General features: G+C 48.8%; 2 protein-coding genes across 3 annotated transcripts; both read left to right on the plus strand.

The window, feature by feature from the left end:
* Positions 1-7555: 7555 nt before the first annotated feature.
* On the plus strand, positions 7556-8245 carry LOC120681902 (histone H3.2). The gene has a single exon (XM_039963567.1). It carries the CDS (start codon positions 7662-7664, stop codon positions 8070-8072), a length of 411 nt encoding a protein of 136 aa, XP_039819501.1. The 5' UTR covers positions 7556-7661; the 3' UTR covers positions 8073-8245.
* A 4242-nt stretch (positions 8246-12487) lies between these two features.
* Positions 12488-15617, plus strand: LOC120681899 (G-type lectin S-receptor-like serine/threonine-protein kinase At2g19130). Of its 2 annotated transcripts, XM_039963557.1 has the most exons (2): positions 12745-12878; positions 12967-15617. In XM_039963557.1, the coding sequence occupies exon 2, from the start codon at positions 13295-13297 to the stop codon at positions 15149-15151; it is 1857 nt and encodes a 618-aa protein (XP_039819491.1). In that variant the 5' UTR covers positions 12745-12878; positions 12967-13294; the 3' UTR covers positions 15152-15617. The 2 variants fall into 2 exon arrangements, with proteins under 2 accessions (XP_039819490.1, XP_039819491.1); XM_039963556.1 differs by having other exon boundaries at positions 12488-15616.
* Positions 15618-19178: the final 3561 nt, after the last annotated feature.

Here is a 19178-nt window from a genome sequence, read left to right on the forward strand (position 1 = left end):
GCCGTGCTATCTGGTAATGGTGTCCAGTTGACCTCATTGTAACGGGACATGATCGCTGATTTATGAATGCCTATGTTTTGAGATTTGCTGACATGCTCTACCTCGTCTGTTCCTTTTGTGATTAATGTGTAGAGGCCTGCAAGAGTAGATCTGCATGTTGATTTCGACATTTGTTACGTGTACATAATTAATTGTTCAAAAAACCCAATGTTCATGGGATTCTTCTGTTCGCTCCAAAGTCCAAAACCAAAAGATAGCGGCTAGTGCCTTGTGCAGTTGCAGAATCAGCTAGCTTAACTGTGTTAGTCCTGTTTGATTAGTTGCCTGCCAAAACGGTAAGGTTGAGAACATGGCTTGTGGTCAGTGAAAACGGAAACTGCATGGATATGACTCTTTTCTAAGATATGGGCAGGCATCTCAAAATGACAGTGTTTTTGTATTATTGTATTTACCGGGAATGTAGTGATGGTGCTTACTACTATTCGACGGCCTGATTTATCCAATACGCTATCTCCACTTGAAGAAATCTGACAACTACATTGCTGCTCCACTCAGGTTAGGCTGAGTTGATCTCTATAATCTATACAGGTACCGCTTCACAGAAGTTTCTAAAGTTGAAATTGACCTTGAGAAATACTAGTTTCTTAGGATTGAGAAATATATATAGTTTAGATATGACAAGTAGCATGAGGCATAAAACTTAACGCAGTGTAATTGCAATTTTCTTATGTTCCATAAATACGGTCTCTTTACCGTGACGTACATCTGAACTTTTGACAAATAAATAAAACTAGGATACAGCATTGAAAAGAAGTTCGTTGTGGATCTCTGTTCAGTTTCACCTGACTCCGTTGACTCTCCAAGTTCTATCTGGTGATGAAAGTCGGGAGAGGTGGCGACGAACTATCTAGAAGGGTTTTCCTAGAAGCAGAACGCTCCTTCTGGAACCCGATTTCAATCACGTTTCCGTGTGCATTTTTTCTCAAGCTAACTCAGAAGGACAACATCCTACGTTTGTTGGGCCGTGAGAAAGCTGGTACCTAACAAAAGGAAGAAGGATCAGTTCATACAAGAAGATTAGCTTGTGATCAGGTAGGTGGTGAGGTGAGTCGAGGTTGTTAGTATATCATGGAAGGTATCAGATGACTGATGTAAGAGCAACTCCAGCAGACCTTCTAAACAGCCCTTATCCTAAGTTTAGAGGGCTAAGCCAAAAAATGCACTAAAATCCCTCATCCACCCTCCATTCCTAAGGGGTCTCTAGGGAGCCTGTCAGTACCCCAGGATTGGGGTACCTCCTCTTACTGTGTCTAGGCAAGAGCCTTGTGGTTACCCCTGACTGCGTCCAAACAGCCGGACCCCTGCGGTCCGGAGCCCTGTTCACCCAACAACAGTCCCGGACCCGTCCCCCGGCTGGGACAGGTCTGGGAGCACCACGTGTTCCGGGATGAGCAGGCACACAGCCCTTGCAGCCAGGGGTCCCGAACCCACGCGGGTCCCGGACCCCTATACAGTGGCCGGACCCCTCTCTAAAGGAAGGAATTGACACCCCGCCCCGGGTGTCCGGAGCTGCCACGTGTCTACAAGTACAGACACGTATATAAGGCCCTTGGTCTCCATACTAAGGTTTACCTACCACTGCATTCATTATGGTAGGTAAACGTCCGCATTGATATAGCAGAAGCCGAAGCGATTCTTTGACCAGGGCACACTTTTGATCGCGTATTACCAAGACGTGTAGTGGAGCCGCTGGCGCCGCCCACACCGCGCCTGTCAGTCTGCCATGACAGATGGATACGACGGCTCGGCTTCACCCATTATGACGCCTATATAATAGACTCAACAGGCCACGCCGCAAGCTACGATACTCCAACGGGTACCTAGCTGACGGGACAAGAGAAGACTCCCCTAAGTCAGAGGAACAGCGGGGCGTGGAAGCATATCGGAGAAAAGATTCACAACTACTGTAGCCATTTAAGTACTCTACGCAGTATGCTGCACAGTCACGTTGGGCCCACTTGTCGGGGCCTCAACGCCCTATGTATCCGCACCCCTCGGTCTATAAAAGGGGGGCGCCCGCTAGAAGAAAAACTCAGGCTGGGACAAGGCCAAGGCCCGACAGAGGATAGGTTCATACACAACCAAAAACAATACTTCTCCCAGTGGATGTAGGGTATTACGCTCCGGCGGCCCGAACCACTCTAGATCGTGTGTTCTTGTGTGCTTGCCTCAGTGTTAGATTAGCCCAACCGCCTAGTCCTTCCCCGAGTACTCCCTCACTGGGAATAGGCGGGTGCGTTCCGCCACCCAGCTGTGGGTACCCTAAAATCCCCGCAACATTTGGCGCCGTCCGTGGGGAGGTCAGACGTTGGCTGGATCTCCAGGCTTCTGGGCTATGTTCATCCTCTGCAACGGCGGACGAGAAGATGAAGGAAGGCAGGGTGTCGCCCGCGCCACATGCCCTGGCACCGGCGCGGCAACGCCCACGGAGCGGCGGCGCACGGCAGCAGCGCCTACTGTGCGTCGCCACTGCGACACCTCAGAGCCGGCGCGGCGACGTCCAGCGGAGGCGCCGCTGGGCGCTGCCGCCCCTCCATCGACTCAAGGTTTTCTCTCAAGCAACGGCCACGCTTCCTCTGCGGTGGCATGGCGTCGGCTCAAGGCTTTCTCTCAACATGGAGCCTGGAGCCAACGGCCATCCCGGATATGGCTGGGCAGAAAACCCGATACCCGATACCCGAACCCGAAAAACCCGAGCCCGAACCCAAAAAGTCCAAACCCGAAAAACCCGAACCCTAATCCGGGTTCCAACCCACGGTACCCGAAATTAATACGGGTAGTTCGGGTATTGGGCCACGGTACCCAAAATACCCGAACAACCCGAAATGATTTATTTTTTCATCTATGATTTGATTTGTGTGCTTCAAAACTATGTTTATTAATTGTGATATGTGAAGTGTGAACTGTCACAGTTTGGACGTGTGAAGTGTTAGTTAATTTCGTTTGAACTGTCAGTTTGGACGTGTGAACTGGATGTATGGTTGGGTGTATTTGATTTGATTTTATACTGCATATGTGGAGTTCCAGAATTTCGGGTAATTCGGGTAAAACCCGAACCCGAACCCGAATTTTCGGGTTCTTCTTTTTCCCAACTGATTTCGGGTATCATTTTTGGAAACCCGAAATTCCTAAAACCCGAACTACCCGACCCGAAAATTTCGGGTAACCCGAATGCCCGGCCCTAATCCCGGAGGAAGTTGACCGTGTCATCGTGTCGTCTCCGGCACCGCCTGAGGTTCTTGGTGCTGCGGCAGACAGGACCCCGCCACCAGGCGCGGGGCCCCCTGGTGCTAGCACCAAGGACAAGCCGGCGAGCGACTGCCCTTCTCCATGCTCCGTGCTTGTCCATACGAGCACCCAATCTCGTGCTGTGCCACGACGGAAGTCCAGATTCTGCCGCAGCGAGCGGCAGGCAGGCTGGCTTCCGGTGGCAGACGACGACGGCAGGGGGCCTCTCCCATTCAAAGCCAAAGAATTCGTCTCATGCTACTTAAGCATATGACAACTCTTAGGCAAGGAGTGGCCCTCGAGCTCCCGAGGTGATGCTGGATGATGCAGTTCAGGCTCATCCAGGGCACATTCGCCTCCGACGACTATGAAGAATCCAGGAGAAGCGGTACCGCTTCCAACCAAAGAAGAACATGCTGTATAGCATGCAGCCGTAGGTTACTCCTAAGAAAGGACTAAGAGAGTTCCTCATTTGTAATAACGTGGCACCTACGTGTGAGTCCAGAGCGGTCAAGGTCTGACCAGACCTTGACCTTGTAAACCCGACCTCTGGCCCTATCACACAAATAGGCAAAAAGCGGTCTGGAGCGGTAGTGGTCCGACCTCGTAATCCCGACCTCTGATGTATACCGTGACAACCACAATAATAAAGGAGATTTTCTTTCTCAGTTTTATCTAGGCTCCACCTTGATTACATTTACTCGCCTTGGTTTAACTATTCTTTCCTCTTAAACGGAGTCTTCCTTTGTTACTAACAATCCAAGTTAAGTTGCTGGCTTGTGGCCAGGTGGGGACACCCCTTCTAGCTGGAAGGCAGTCCGGACCACTAAGGACCTGCTTAGGAGAAGTGGTACTCATATCCTGGGGTAGAGAAGCTCTGCGTAGCTTAGCCTGGTAATGTACCCTAAGTTTACGTACTTCACTACCCTGTTACAAGTACTCTAGTATCCGGGACTACTATCTTTAGAGGTCCCGGGCTCCCTTCTAGTATAAGGCTTGGTTTCTTTGCACCTTACTATGAGGTCTGGTGACATACTTCATCGGATCGTCAGCGACGACTCAAGTCCACTCCGGTGGCCCGCTCCGGCGGAGACCGCTCGCCACGGTCGACTCAAGTCCACTCCGGTGGCCCGCTCCGGCGGAGACCGCTCGCCACGGTCGACTCAAGTCCACTCCGGTGGCCCGCTCCGGCGGAGACCGCTCCCCACGGTCGACTCAAGTCCACTCCGGTGGCCCGCTCCGGCGGAGACCGCTCGCCACGGTCGACTCAAGTCCACTCCGGTGGCCCGCTCCGGCGGAGACCGCTCGCCACGGTCGACAAAGAGCCGGGTCCGGGAAGTGATGCTTGCTCCCTGAATGATCCGAAGTCTGTGCTTGGTTCCGTACCCTAAGCCTACACCTTCGTCGTCAAATGGAGGAGCGCTCTAGTACCAGAACCCAGCAACAGGTGAACCGGCCTCAGGGGTCCGGAGCACCCGCTCTCTGCATGAGCACACCGACGCAATCAAGCTTGCATGGAAACACATCACGGTAGTAGCCCCACCTGCGGGTTCGTACCTCTCCCAAGGTGGGCCCGGGGGCCACCGTCAGTACCCCAGGACTGGGGTACCCCCTCTTGCTGTGTCTAGGCAAGAGCCTTGTGGTTACCCCTGACTGCGTCCAAACAGCCGGACCCCTGCGGTCCGGAGCCCTGTTCACCCAACAACAGTCCTGGACCCGTCCCCCGGCTGGGACAGGTCTGGGAGCACCACGTGTTCCGGGATGAGCAGGCGCACAGCCCGAGCAGCCGGGGGTTCCGGACCTCTCGAGGAGGTCCGAACCCCCGCGGGGTCCGGGACCCCGCGGTCCCGGACCCCTCTCTAAAGGAAGGAATTGACACCCCGCCTCGGGTGTCCGGAGCTGCCACGTGTCTACAAGTACAGACACGTATATAAGGCCCTTGGTCTCCATACTAAGGTTTACCTACCACTGCATTCATTACGGTAGGTAAACGTCCGCATTGATATAGCAGAAGCCGATGCGATTCTTTGACCAGGGGACACTATTGATCGCGTATTACCAAGACGTGTAGTGGAGCCGCTGGCGCCGCCCACACCGCGCCTGTTAGTCTGCCATGACAGATGGATACGACGGCTCGGCTTCACCCATTATGACGCCTACATAATAGCCTCAACAGGCCACGCCGCAAGGTACGATACTCCAACGGGCACCTAGCTGACGGGACAAGAGAAGACTCCCCTGAGTCAGAGGAACAGCGGGGCGTGGAAGCATATCGGAGAAAAGATTCACAACTACTGTAGCCATTTAAGTACTCTGCGCAGTATGCTGCACAGTCACGTTGGGCCCACTTGTCGGGGCCTCAACGCCCTATGTATCCGCACCCCTTGGTATATAAAACGGGGGCGCCCGCTAGAAGAAAAACTCAGGCTGGGACAAGGCCAAGGCCCGGCAGAGGATAGATTCATACACAACCAAAAACAATACTTCTCCTAGTGGATGTAGGGTATTACGCTCCGGCAGCCCGAACCACTCTAGATCGTGTGTTCTTGTGTGCTTGACTCAGTGTTAGATTAGCCCAACCGCCTAGTCCTTTCCCGAGTACTCCCTCACTGGGAATAGGCGGGTGCGTTCCGCCACCCGACTGTGGGTACCCTAAAATCCCCGCGACAGAGCCCTATATTATATATTGGAATTGAGGGCTATTGTTGGAGTTGAAACAAATTTAGAAGCCCCTAAAAAATAGAGGCGGCCCCTATTTAATATTTGCAGGGTCTGATTTAGGGACTATTGCTGTAGATGCTCATCCTCCATGAAGTCATCTAACTGATCTTGTCCTCTGAAGTAGAGTAGTAATGGTTGATCCTTGATCCTCCTTTCCAACACGACAACATGACCAGTCAGGCCCACCCGTCAGACTTGATTAGGCGTCATTTCAAGCGATGTTAACACCAACCATCATCTGAAACGGAATTAATTTTCCTCCTGCAAGAGCACGTGCTATTGGGCTGAATTTTAGACATGTTAAGGTGATTTGTTCCAACTGTTATCACATTTTTCTGCATGCATGCATGCTGGTAAAAACAAAATTGGTGTTATCACCCACATTCAAGGGGAGTTTCATTTAAAAATACTATAAATCTTAATCTGTGAATCCAAATTAAATTTCGATTACACTATTATTTTTTTATGACAAGATTTTCAAAACAAGACCACACTTAACTATATTTGTACAATTTTTTTAAAAGTAATTTCTAATGCTAAATAATTAATTTCCGCTATTATAAACAAAAATTTTAACAACACGAACAAATGATAATTTTCTACAAACATAAAATAAACATGACGAACAAATAATAATATACTACAAACAAAATAATAAATATCGCGAACATTTGATTGTATAGGATAAATAACGGAAAATGCATATCATGAACAAATGGATCCACATCATGTAAATAATTTGGCATTACAAACAAATTAGTTACACGCAAAAAAATAATTTTACATGAAGAACTGTAGCATTTTCGTTTGTATTTGATAATTATTATCCGATCATGGGTTAACTAGACTCAAAAGATTCGTCTCGTAAATTACAGACAAATTATATAATTAGTTATTTTATTTAGCTATATTTAATATTTCATACATGCGTTTAAAAATTCGATGTGACGAGAAATCTTATAAAGTTTTGAAATTTTGAAGGCAACTAAACAAGAGCTAGTCAGAAGACACCAAAATATACCGCACTGAGCCAAGTGATTGGACCAAATAAATTAATTAACCGATCTACCAACGAATCACCATCCTTCAAGTGATGGATCACGAATTTGGAGCCCGCGCGATTTTTACCCACCGCGCCACCCGCCTTCCTTTCGTCCATTCCAACCCGTGCTCCCACCCAAAAAAAAAAAAAAAACCCCGTGCTCCCACGACAACGTGACGCCTTGCCTCATCCTGCTCTGGCAGGCCGGTCGTCCGCCGCTGGGCTGCACCGGCCCGTTCCTCCAGTATTGCCAAGCTCCGCGCTAGCCGCCGTGAAACCATCAAACCACCATGTCGGACCAGCGATCCCCGCCGAAGACGCCTAGCCAATGGCCTGCCTCCATCGCTCATCACACGGATCGCCAAACAAGCAGAAGCACCCTACCGTCCATCTCCATCCAACGGCCAAAACCTCTCCCGCCGCCCGCGCCTCCCAAAATTTTGGCGCTCCCGCCTTCCTCAGCCTTCTTCCACAGACCACAGCTACAAATATCCCACCTCGAATCCCAACTCCATCCACCGCCGTTCGCGCTCCACTTTCCAAGCACCCAAATCCTCCAACCTCCCCGTGCCGCCGTGGAATTGAATCGCAGCCTCCTCGCTCCGCTCCGATGGCCCGCACCAAGCAGACGGCGCGCAAGTCGACCGGCGGCAAGGCGCCGCGGAAGCAGCTGGCGACCAAGGCCGCCCGCAAGTCGGCGCCGGCCACCGGCGGCGTGAAGAAGCCGCACCGGTTCCGCCCCGGCACCGTCGCGCTCCGCGAGATCCGCAAGTACCAGAAGAGTACGGAGCTGCTCATTCGCAAGCTCCCCTTCCAGCGCCTCGTCCGGGAGATCGCGCAGGACTTCAAGACGGACCTCCGGTTCCAGTCCTCGGCTGTGGCGGCGCTGCAGGAGGCCGCGGAGGCGTACCTGGTGGGGCTGTTCGAGGACACCAATCTCTGTGCCATCCACGCCAAGCGCGTCACCATCATGCCAAAGGACATCCAGCTCGCGCGCCGCATCAGGGGCGAGAGGGCCTGAGCGATGGCGCTCCTCGTCACCGTTCTTTCGATTTCTCTGGCCTGTCGGGCTAGCCTGCTCTGCTGGAACTAGAATGGGAATCATTTCTTGCCGGCTTGGTTGGTGTATCCTGGTGATGCTCTCATGTTGGCCTTGCTCAAATTAAATGGGAAAAATGGTCTGTGTTCCCTGAATGGCTGAATGGTTTTGCACTTGCAATATTTACTGTCCCATCTGTTTTCAAGCACGCATTGTGAAGGAATCAACTCACCCCAATTCAAAAAAAAAAGGAATCAACTCGCTGATGTCGATTTCAGCCTACGAATTTGTAAAAAGTAGAATTCTGGGGGTTAAGGAATAAACAGTAGAATTGGGCCAATCCATTCATTGCCAGGGAGACGGGCTTGTTTCTACCGTTAATCTTAGTCGGCCCATATGTTCTGTGCAAGTGAGGAACTTTGGGCCCATTTTAATCCACCGCCAGCCCGCCACGGCGCTGCCTGCCTGCCTCCATCGCCGGGAGCGATTATATATCAACCATGCCTAAAGAGGCTCGGTTTAATTTTTTTCTAGAGCGTAGACTTTTAGGCCGTGCATCAGGTCTGCTAACGATGTGATTAAATCTTGCATCTAAAGACAAGATTCTGTGGCATGCAAAACAGAATAGAGATGATGACATCACCCACATGTATTCAAATTCAAAACTAAAAAAGTTATAAATATTAAACCGAGTATTCAAATTAAATTTGAATTTCACCATTATCTTTCTTATGACAAGGTCTTCAAAACAAAATTACACTTGTCTATGTTTGCATGATATTTGAAAAAAATATTTTTCCAATATTGTACAACGAACAAAAAATTATACATCGCGAACATTTAACTGTATAGCATAAATAATGAAAGATGAATATCACGAACAAATAAGTTAATATCACGAAACAATTTAATCTACGAAATGAACAAATAATTCGATATTATGAACAAATTAGTTACACATAGAAAAATGCATCTGCGTCACAATAAATAAAAAAAGAAAAGAACAAATTAGTTACCTAACTTGCACAGCATACAGAACGATAGACACGGGTACATGGCAGCTGCATCTCCCATCAATGCAGCCTCCTTCTGCTACCCAATAGGCTTTCACGTTCCGCGGGCTGACATCACACATGCAGCCTATTTAATTTGTTTCACACATGCTACCCAGTATTTTGCTGCGCACGCTATGCATAGCCAGTCCATCGCCTCACCTACCTCGTAGGACGGTAGGATTGGCGAGGATCTACGGGGGATCGCCCGGGTACAGTCCTGTGCCGACGGCTTCCATCGCGCTGGCTCCTCGGGGCGCCTGTTCACCTCCGTCGATCAAAACTCTCCGAGATTAATCTCCGCTCACTGACAGACGATTTTCTCTGCTGCTAAAAGATTACTTTTCTGTCTAGTGAGCGAACAAACCTAGCTCCATAGCTGAATTGGATTCGGTACTAGTACCTTCCACTGCAGCTCTGTTCGTTACCAAGCGCTTGCAAGTTGTAGGCTGTGCCTTCTGATGAGCACATTGATCTCCTCTTCTTTCCTGACTCGAAATTGCCCCTCTGTTTGTTGCCTATCATAGCCCTATTAGAAACTTCCAACAATCAGGCCATGTTTAGTTCGTGAAAAAGTTTGGATTTTGACATTTTAGCAATTTCATTGTTATTTAACAATTAATGTCAAATTATGGGCTAATTAGGTTTAAAAGATTCGTATCGTCGTAATCAGTTAAACTGTGTAATTAGTAATTTTTTAACTACATTTAATGCTCCATGCATGTGTCCGAAGATTCGATATGACTTGTGCTGTTGGAAGTTTTTCGCGAACTAAACAGGGCCTCACTTGCTAAGATATGATTGGCACTAGCGGTGATGGCGTGCGCTTACATAAGGAGGATGTTACTGCCACTAAAAGACTTGCAATGCGGTGTTTGCCGGTCCCAATCTTGACTGAAAAATTATTGGTAGCTCGCTTCAAATCTCTGTATCTGAACATAATAAGGCATCCGTCAGGATGTTGTTTGAGGTGTAAGTTCCTACTGTTCCTCATGTCCATTAGGATAGCGATGAACACCAACTCGAACTCGAAGAAACAAAGTTTAGGCCTCGTGCTTTTTTAAGTTTAAGTCATAAGTCCCGTCATAGCATGTTTAAATACCAATTAGGAGCAGTAAATAAAGATTTATTACAAAATTAATTTCATAAGTCGTGACTTAATCATGAGACGAATCTATTAAGCCTAATTAGTCCATAATTTGATCACTAATTGCTACAGTAACCATCCGTTAATCGTGCATTAATTATACTTGATAGATTCGTCCAGAACCCTAATTGCAACTTATGAAATTGGTTTTATATTAAGTTGGCATCCGAACATTCGAATTGACATCCGAACATTTGATGTGACAGTTGCTTAAAAACCAAAGGAAGATTTAAACATTAAAATTGGATAACTTAGGTCTTGTGCAGGCCATCGTCATGCAATTCACCTCCGTCATGATTTATCTATATAATATCAACTTTATAAAAAATTATATGCTTCTCCTTCTTAAATGACATAGCGGTGCTCCCGCAATCTTTTTTTTTTTTAAAAAAAGCAGACAGGCTTTCAGACAGAACTGTTCTTCCTTGCCTGAAAGGCTGAAACTGTCTAGCAGCGAGACGAAGGTGGATAATTTCTCCGTAGACTCTATTCCCATCAGTGGCATCAGAAACTGCTGCTGTTTCACATTGAACAACTCAGAATGCCAACGGAGCATCCACAAAGAGGTGTGTGCGTGCGTGAAGTGTGAGTTTGTAGGTGAGTTCAGGTATTACAAATTGTATTGGAGGGGCTGAGGCCTAAAACAAAAAAAAGACTATGAGGCAGTTTCTCTCTTGCACCCGGCCGTTCTGGCATCTTACTCCCGGTCATCAGATGACGTCGCAGAGTGAAGGACCGAAGTGCCGACTAATTTTTGGACGCGTGCATAAGTAAGAATATGTGGTCAAATGCGTTCCCGGCACTATAGGTTGCCATTTTTGCTTCCTTCCCCCCGGAGCTACCTGACCGGCGTATCTGAAACTTGAATCGTCCAAGGATGCCATGATTGGTCACGCAGACTTTGATTTGTGCGCATCGACGATACGATCGACTACAAGAAGTATGCGTGACCGCAGCCGCCGCATGCCCACTTGCTGCTAGACTTGACTAGAATTTGACAGAGACGGCCACTGTTCCCTGCATGTTTCGCGTATGGTTTGGTTTTGATGGAATTTTTTTTCATCTTTGACCACTAATTAGTAATACTAAATAAAGTTTAATTACAAAATCACCTGCAAAACTTCCGGGTAAATTCACGAGACGAATCGAATGAAACCTTTGACGCACGATTAGAAAATGGTTACTGTAGCAAATTATGGATTAATTACCGTCATTAAATTCGTCGCGAAAAGTTACACCCATCTCTGAAAAGTTTTTGCAAATAGATTTATTTAATACTTCATGCATACAATATTCCTTCAAAAAAAATTTTGATGGAAAGAACAAAACAACGCCTCGGCCGGTAGGCCGTGCACGGGCGCCGCCGCCGGTCAGAGAAAGCCGGCGCGTGAGTTCCTTCCAATCCACGCGCCTCAATTCTGTCACGCGCTTCCGAATATGGCACTTTGACTCGTTTCACTTTCTTGTTTTAATCGTTTCAAGGAAAGCATGGCAATTTGGCAAATAGTTTTAGTGACATCATGTTTTTATAAACAAAATAAATACATAATTACATAGTATAAAAAAGTCAGTGTATATTGGTGGTTAAAAAATCGAGATGTTCGATCTCATAGGCATATGCGCATACTGGTGGCTGAAAGGTTGAAATCGGGAATCAGAGCGCCACAGATACAAGGAATTTTAAAGTTTACTCTAAATCAAAGTATTCCATTATTTAATCTAATCAGCATCATCGAACCCAGTCTTCAATTTAAAAATGAAGGGATAAAATTACAAAGCGGATAAAAATGAGGGTAAAATCACAATTACAGTTTGGAATGAGAGCCGGAACGCAATAACCCTTGGAATATTTTGATCTTGGAAAACTCAAAATCTCCGACGGAGGCTTTCTACGTGCATTCAGGGGGTGTTTAGTTTGCAAAAAAGTTTGCACAGTACCCATTACATCGAATCTTCGGACACATATATGAAGCATTAAATGCAGTTGAAAAAATAACTAATTATACAATTTAACTGATTAGGACGAGATAAATCTTTTTAAATCTAATTAGTTCATAATTGAACATTAAATATTAAATAACAACGAAATATACTTCAGTACCAAAATTCAAACTTTTTCACAAACTAAACACCCCCTCAGTCCCTCTTGTTATGCCTAATAATTTGTTGTCCAAGACTCCAAGTGGGAAACGTCGCCAACAGGAGAGTATACCTAACACAGCTGCCATGCTACCTCAGCATCCCGTGACCAGCGAGACTGCAAGAACGAGAGGGAGGCGATGATGAATTGAAACCATTTCGCCCATTTGCGGGTTGCGCAGCAGCCAGCAGCCAGCAGCCACGCCATTGCGCTGGCTCAACTCTCTTCCTCCTAGCAGCAAGCTATACTCTGCCTGCCAACAATCGCCATGCGTCTCCTCTTCTTGCTGGTAGTGGCACTACATCTCTCCAGACACCACACTCCCGCAAGCTCTGCCGCCATCATCACGGAGGCACTCATCCCCGGCCAGTCCCTCGCCGCCGGCGACAAGCTCGTCTCCCGCAACGGCAAGTTCGCGCTCGGCTTCTTCCAGCTTGCCGGCGCCGGCAGTGAGTCCTCTCGCAACACCAACCGCTGGCATCTGGGCATATGGTTCAACAAGATTCCCATGCTCACTCCGGTGTGGGTGGCAAACAGGGAGGAGCCATTGGCGGACCCAAGCTCATCCGAGCTCACGTTCTCCGGAGACGGCAACCTCGTCCTGCTCAACAGGGCCACCAACGCCACCGTCTGGTCCAGCGGCGCCAACGTGACGGCGGCGGCCAACGCCTCAGCGCTCGTGCTCCTGAACACCGGGAATCTCGTCCTGCGCGGCTCGGCCACCGACGCGCTGTGGCAGAGCTTCGACCACCCGGCGGACACCCTCCTCCCCGACGCGACGATCGGGCTGGACAAGGTCACCGGCCGGGCGCGCCGCCTCGTGTCGCGGAGGAACCTGCTGGACCAGTCCCCCGGCGTCTACTCCATGGAGCTGGGCCTTGCCGGCGTCATCCAGATGCTGTGGAACTCGTCCGTGCCGTACTGGTCCAGCGGCGACTGGAACGGGCAGTACCAGTACTTCAGCTCGGTGCCGGTGATGGCGGCGCGCCACCTGTTCGACTTCACCTTCGTCGACGACGGCCGGGAGGTGTCCTTCGCGTACCACCTGCGCAACGGGACCGACGACGTGTACAGCTTCCTGGACGTGTCCGGGCAGAGGAAGGTCCTCCTCTGGCAGGAGAGCACGCAGGAGTGGATCACGATCTTCAGGCACCCGGAGCTCCGGTGCGACGTGCACGCCGCCTGCGGGCCGTTCGCGGTCTGCGACGACAACGCGGCCTCGCCGTCGCCGTGCAGCTGCCTCAGGGGATTCTCCATGGCGGCGCCCGGTGACTGGGAGCTGGGCGACAGAACCGCCGGATGCAAGAGGGACGTCCCGTTGGATTGCGGCGGCGGCGGCGGCAACGGCAGCGCCGCCGGGCCGGCGGACAGGTTCTACGCCGTGGCAGCCGTGAGGTTGCCGTACGATCCACGCAGCGTAGGAGGACCTGCAGTGACAAGCGCAGCCGAATGCGAGCAGGCTTGCCTGAGCACCTGCTCTTGCTCCGCATACTCCTTCGGTACCGGTGGTTGCTCCGTGTGGCACGGTGGGCTGATCAATGTGAGACACATGCAGCCTGCTGATGCCGCCGCTGGTAGCGGCGAAGTTCTTCACCTTCGTCTCGCTGCCAAGGAGTTTCAGACGAGGAAGAAGCTCAGAGGGATGGTCATTGGAGGCGCCATTGCAATAGGCATCGTAGCTCTGGGTGTCTCGGTGCTCGTCCTGCTGCTGATGGTGATGGCCAGGAGGAACAGAAGGCATCGTTCACATTGCGACGGTGGGCTGATCGCGTTCAGGTACAGAGATCTGCAGCGAGCGACCGGAGATTTTTCAGACAAGATCGGGGCCGGCGGATTCGGTTCCGTGTTCAAGGGGTCGTTGAACACGTCCACGATCATCGCCGTCAAGAGGCTCTACGGCTCGTACCAGGCGGAGAAGCAGTTCAGGGCCGAGGTGGGCTCCATCGGCATCCTCCAGCACACCAACCTGGTGAAGATGGTCGGCTTCTGCTGCGAGCGCGACAGGAGGCTGCTCGTCTACGAGCACATGCCCAATCTCTCCCTCGACGCCCACCTCTTCCGGAGCAGCGACGCCGCCGCCGCCTTGAGCTGGGGCACAAGGTACCGGGTGGCGCTCGGCGTCGCCCGGGGCCTGGCGTACCTGCACGAGAGCTGCCGGGACTGCGTCATCCACTGCGACGTCAAGCCGCAGAACATCCTCCTCGACGGATCGTTCTGCCCCAAGATCGCGGACTTCGGGATGGCGAAGCTCATGGCGAGGGACTTGAGCCGGGTGCTGACCACGGCCAGGGGAACCGTCGGGTACCTCGCGCCGGAGTGGATCAGCGGGATGCCCGTCACGCCCAAGGTCGACGTGTACGCCTACGGGATGGTGCTGCTGGAGATCGTGTCCGGGAGGATGAACTCGGAGGAAGAGTGCGGCTGCGGTGGCGGCGGCGAGGATGATGACGAGGTTGTCTACTTCCCTGTCCTGGTCGCGCGGAAGCTTGTCGAGGGGGATGTGATGAGCCTCGTGGATCGCAGGCTGGGCGGCGACGCCGTCGTCGAGGAGGTGGAGAGGGCGTGCAAGGTCGCCTGCTGGTGCATTCAGGACAACGAAGCTGACCGGCCGGCGATGGGCAAGGTGGTCCAGATGCTTGAAGGTCTTGTTCAGGTAGACATGCCTCCCACGCCAAGGCTGCTTGCAGCTATCGCCGGAAGATCTCATTCGGCCTGCACCTAGCCGTTATCGTTAACCCACCCATCTGGAGCATAGAGTGAAGCAAGTGGCGACTACGCCACACGAGAGTGAATTCGGGAAGGAAGCATCGAGGAACCTTCCTGGGCAAGGACAAAACTCCCTTGCCCTGCAAATCCCCAGTTTATAACACATGGCCTGTCACTGGAAGCAGCGTGAGGCAGGCAATGGGTATCCATTCGGCAAACAGCAATGCAAGGCTTGTGTCGACCTACGCTCAATACATGTGGGGTATAGTTTTTAGGGGAAACTCGGTCGCGGTGTGGGGCTGACAATTAGAGCACACAAGATACTCTCTATGTGTTGTTAAAGAAAGTTGTTTTCAGTTTGTATTAAATCACATATTTTAAATTTTAACTATAAATAATTTTTTTGGATTGGGTTTGAAAATATGAAAGCATGCATGTAAATTCATCTTGAAATGTAGTTTCGTAGAAGTATATATTGACTATATTTTTATAATTTTTTATAGCAAAAGGTAGCAGTCAAAGATATTTTTTTGAGACCATGACGATATCTGAAATGACTTCCTTAATCCACTTAGAGGGAGTACACAATATCGCGTCCAATTCCGGCAAAGGACCAATATCGTTCGTCCTGTTTACGACTTGCTTGCTACCCATGATCATGGTCTCACACTACCACGCAAATCATTTTCACATGCACCCAAATAGGCAACACAGACGAGCAATATCAACTTCCGCTTTTGTAAATCAATTTACACATGTTAGCAGTAACTTAGCCCACATGTGTATATAGTTTTCCTGAATGAGTGTTTTTTTCCCAGGCTAGAAAAAACGGTAACAAAAAAATTTGAGATTTTTTTCAATTTTTAGACCAAAATATACGTGCATGTAGTACAAAGATTCAAATCATATATGCGATTTGATATGAGATTCTACTTTTTTAAGATTACCTTATAATACCGCCTAATTCCTATTAAGTGACCTAGACGACTGCAAAAAAATTATTAACTACAAAGTTTTAGATCCCATAAAAATCTACAACTATTATATATAGGATATTTCTTTATCCGAGGCTGATTGAAAATTTAAAAATTCATTTGTTCGAATAGATGTAAAACTTGTAGTGCATATTTGGGGACCAAAACTTGTAGTGCATACTTGTAGATCGAAAACTTTCCAGTGAAGCTATCTTTAGAGAAGTCATTATTTCAGCGAAGCCAACTTCTGAGAGGCATCAAATACCATTTTTCTCCAAGTCCTAGAGACGCCGCTCTAGCGGATTCGCGACGTACCCCAAATGAAACAGGCAATAGAACTACGGAAGGGTGGCAACTGTCAATGAAGGGGAAAAAAATGAAGAAGCAACAAGCAGCGAATCGAAACCAATTAAGGCATGAGCAGCTGATGAAGGACACGGTCTGCACCGAGGTGCTGGCCACGGTAACATCCCTGTCCCGTGCGGAAACGGCGGCGGCGGCGCCCCCGGCCCCCGCGGCCGTTGCAGTGCGAGAGGGAGATCACGGAACCTGTGCTGGGGTCGTCGATCCAAATCAGCCACTAGGATATATTACGCAGAACACGTATTTGATAAAGATGCTTTGACATGGTGGCTTGACGTGGAAAGATATGACCGTTGCCAGACTTGGGAAGATATCAAGGTTGTGCTCCGTCGCCGATTTGCTCCTCCACTTGAGTCCAAGAGAAAGTAGCTGTTGCTTGTGGCCCAAATTCTCTAGCCACCGAGCCAATTAATAGTTGAAACTGAAGGAACAAATGTCTCAGTTGTTGCTGAAGCTTTTTTTCGATAATGGAATTTTCCGGTCTCTACGGTTTAGTGTACACAGCCTTCAATTATTACATTTTTTCAGCTTCAATAGCTGGATTAGCTGGAGAATCAAAAAGCAAAATTAAGCCGGCAAAGTCTATTATTATGCTTCCATCCATGACTCGCAAACAGTTCTAAGGCTACTATCTCCAAAGAAATACTAACCTTCATGAATAGATCATTTGTCCTCTCCTTATACTGCAACATTGACAAAAAACGCAGCCAATAGGTCCCCTTGAAAATAATCTGCATAAATGATGAATGTTTAACGTATCAAAGATAATATCATTTCGACAACAGCATATTGCCCAACACAGAGCCGCTGCCTCTGTTAGAATAGTAAAGACCTCTTGTGCATTAAAATTTGAAGCCAATTCCCAAGCATGTGGATTACCTATCTAGGTGAGGTTAAACCAGTAGCAACTTGGATAGTCCTCTTTTGACTGTCCTTCTAGTTTAGTTGTTGCTAAAGCTGAAGGCCGAAGTGCATGAGCGGCCAGTTATACATGGGAGTGCCGATTTTTATTCAACACAAAAGCAGTGTGTTGCGGTGCATTCTTTTGATGCCCTCGGTAAGCAATCAATTGTTGACCATGGGTGTGATCATTAATTTTCCGCTCGTGGATTCTAATAAAATTTCAATCGGTAGCTCATTGAGAACTCAGAAAAATCATGTAGCTCTATCTGTTGCTGACGTGAATGTGATTGAGGATATTACTGTTGATTCCATGCCAAACAAGCCTATAATTGGTGGGGTTCATCAATTGATCAAAGAAGTTTCCAAAATTGCATCAAAGCCGAGGACGGCTTTGCTTAAAGAGGGAGAGGATGACGAGCCCATAGTTCATCAAAACATTTCTGCCAGTTTTTCATCGAGCCCATACAAATTCAATTATTTCATCTAGTAATAATCTAAAAGATCATTATTTTATTAAGTTTGGTACACTTTCATTTTATGTGCGGGAAAACATGACTAAGGAATGAGAATTACCTTGCACTGATATTATATCAACCAAGAAGCTATTTTTTGTGGGGATTAATTGAGAGACCGAAAAGGCGACCAGAGGGGGAGTGAATGTGAGCCGATAAAAAATTCTCGCAATTGAAAACTCGGCCTATGATCCCAAGTTTACACCCAACCCTTGAGTCCTAGGTGAAGTGTAGAGTAGCTATAGAGGAGCTACACTAACACAAAGCAGCCCTAGGAACAAGCAAGAGCGACCGCGGAAGCAACCACGAAGAGCAGCACAAAACAACATGGTATAACTCACCGGTTGATCCGACGCTTGAGTTTGAATGGCGTCGGTTCAACCCACGAGCAGAGCCGGCAGCAGTCAAAGAGAGCACCGGTTGAACCGATGCAGAGGCTTCGAAGGGCGTCGGTTGAACCGGTGATAGAGCACCGGATGATCCGACAAAATCAAGCCCAATCGTCGGTGCAGTTGTCCAGAGGGACTGCAAAACGACGTAGTGAACACCGGTTAAACCGATGCCAACAAAACCCTAGCGTCGGTGCAATTGACCAGAGAGATCACAAGGCGAAAAGTGCTGAGCACCGGTTAAACCGACGTAGACAAACTTCAATACACCGGTGCAAAGGCAAAAATAGCACGCAGAGACAGATATTCAGGCTTCACCGGTTGAACCGATGCTTTCATCGGTGCAACCAAGCCGAACGTCCAAAACCCTAAAGTACCAAGATCCTACACACCGGTTGATCCGATGCGGACAACTTCAAAGCGTCGGTTCATCTGGTGCTAGGAAGAACAGAGTCCAGAAACCCTTTTCAGCCCGCGACCTTTGGAATCTTCGATGATTGGAAGATCAAATCAAGTCCAAAGGAGCTCAAATTTTGCAGCCATGATCACAAAGGACTTGTGAACATGTCCATGGAAAGAATCGATGAATCACTCCACAGTTTGGGAGGAATCGAAGAATTTTGAGCAAGAACGGGGGTTTTCTCTAGAACCAAGAACTTCGAGTGGACTCGTGATTCCAGGGGATGTAGCACTAGGCTAGATGTATTAGAGTCACTTCAAAGAGTCACGAAATCATCAAGAACCAAGCCATCAACTCGTGCTCATGAATCGACAAAGGAAAATCGAATTTCAAACAAACGAGGCTCAAGATGAACAAAATCGAAGTGAATTCAACACCCCGGAGGGCACAAGGAGGGAATGGCCTCCTTTCCCGATCAATCTCAGTACAAAAACTCAAAATC

Source organism: Panicum virgatum, chromosome 7N (genome assembly GCF_016808335.1).
Source record: "Panicum virgatum strain AP13 chromosome 7N, P.virgatum_v5, whole genome shotgun sequence".
Classification (NCBI taxonomy): Eukaryota; Viridiplantae; Streptophyta; class Magnoliopsida; order Poales; family Poaceae; genus Panicum; species Panicum virgatum.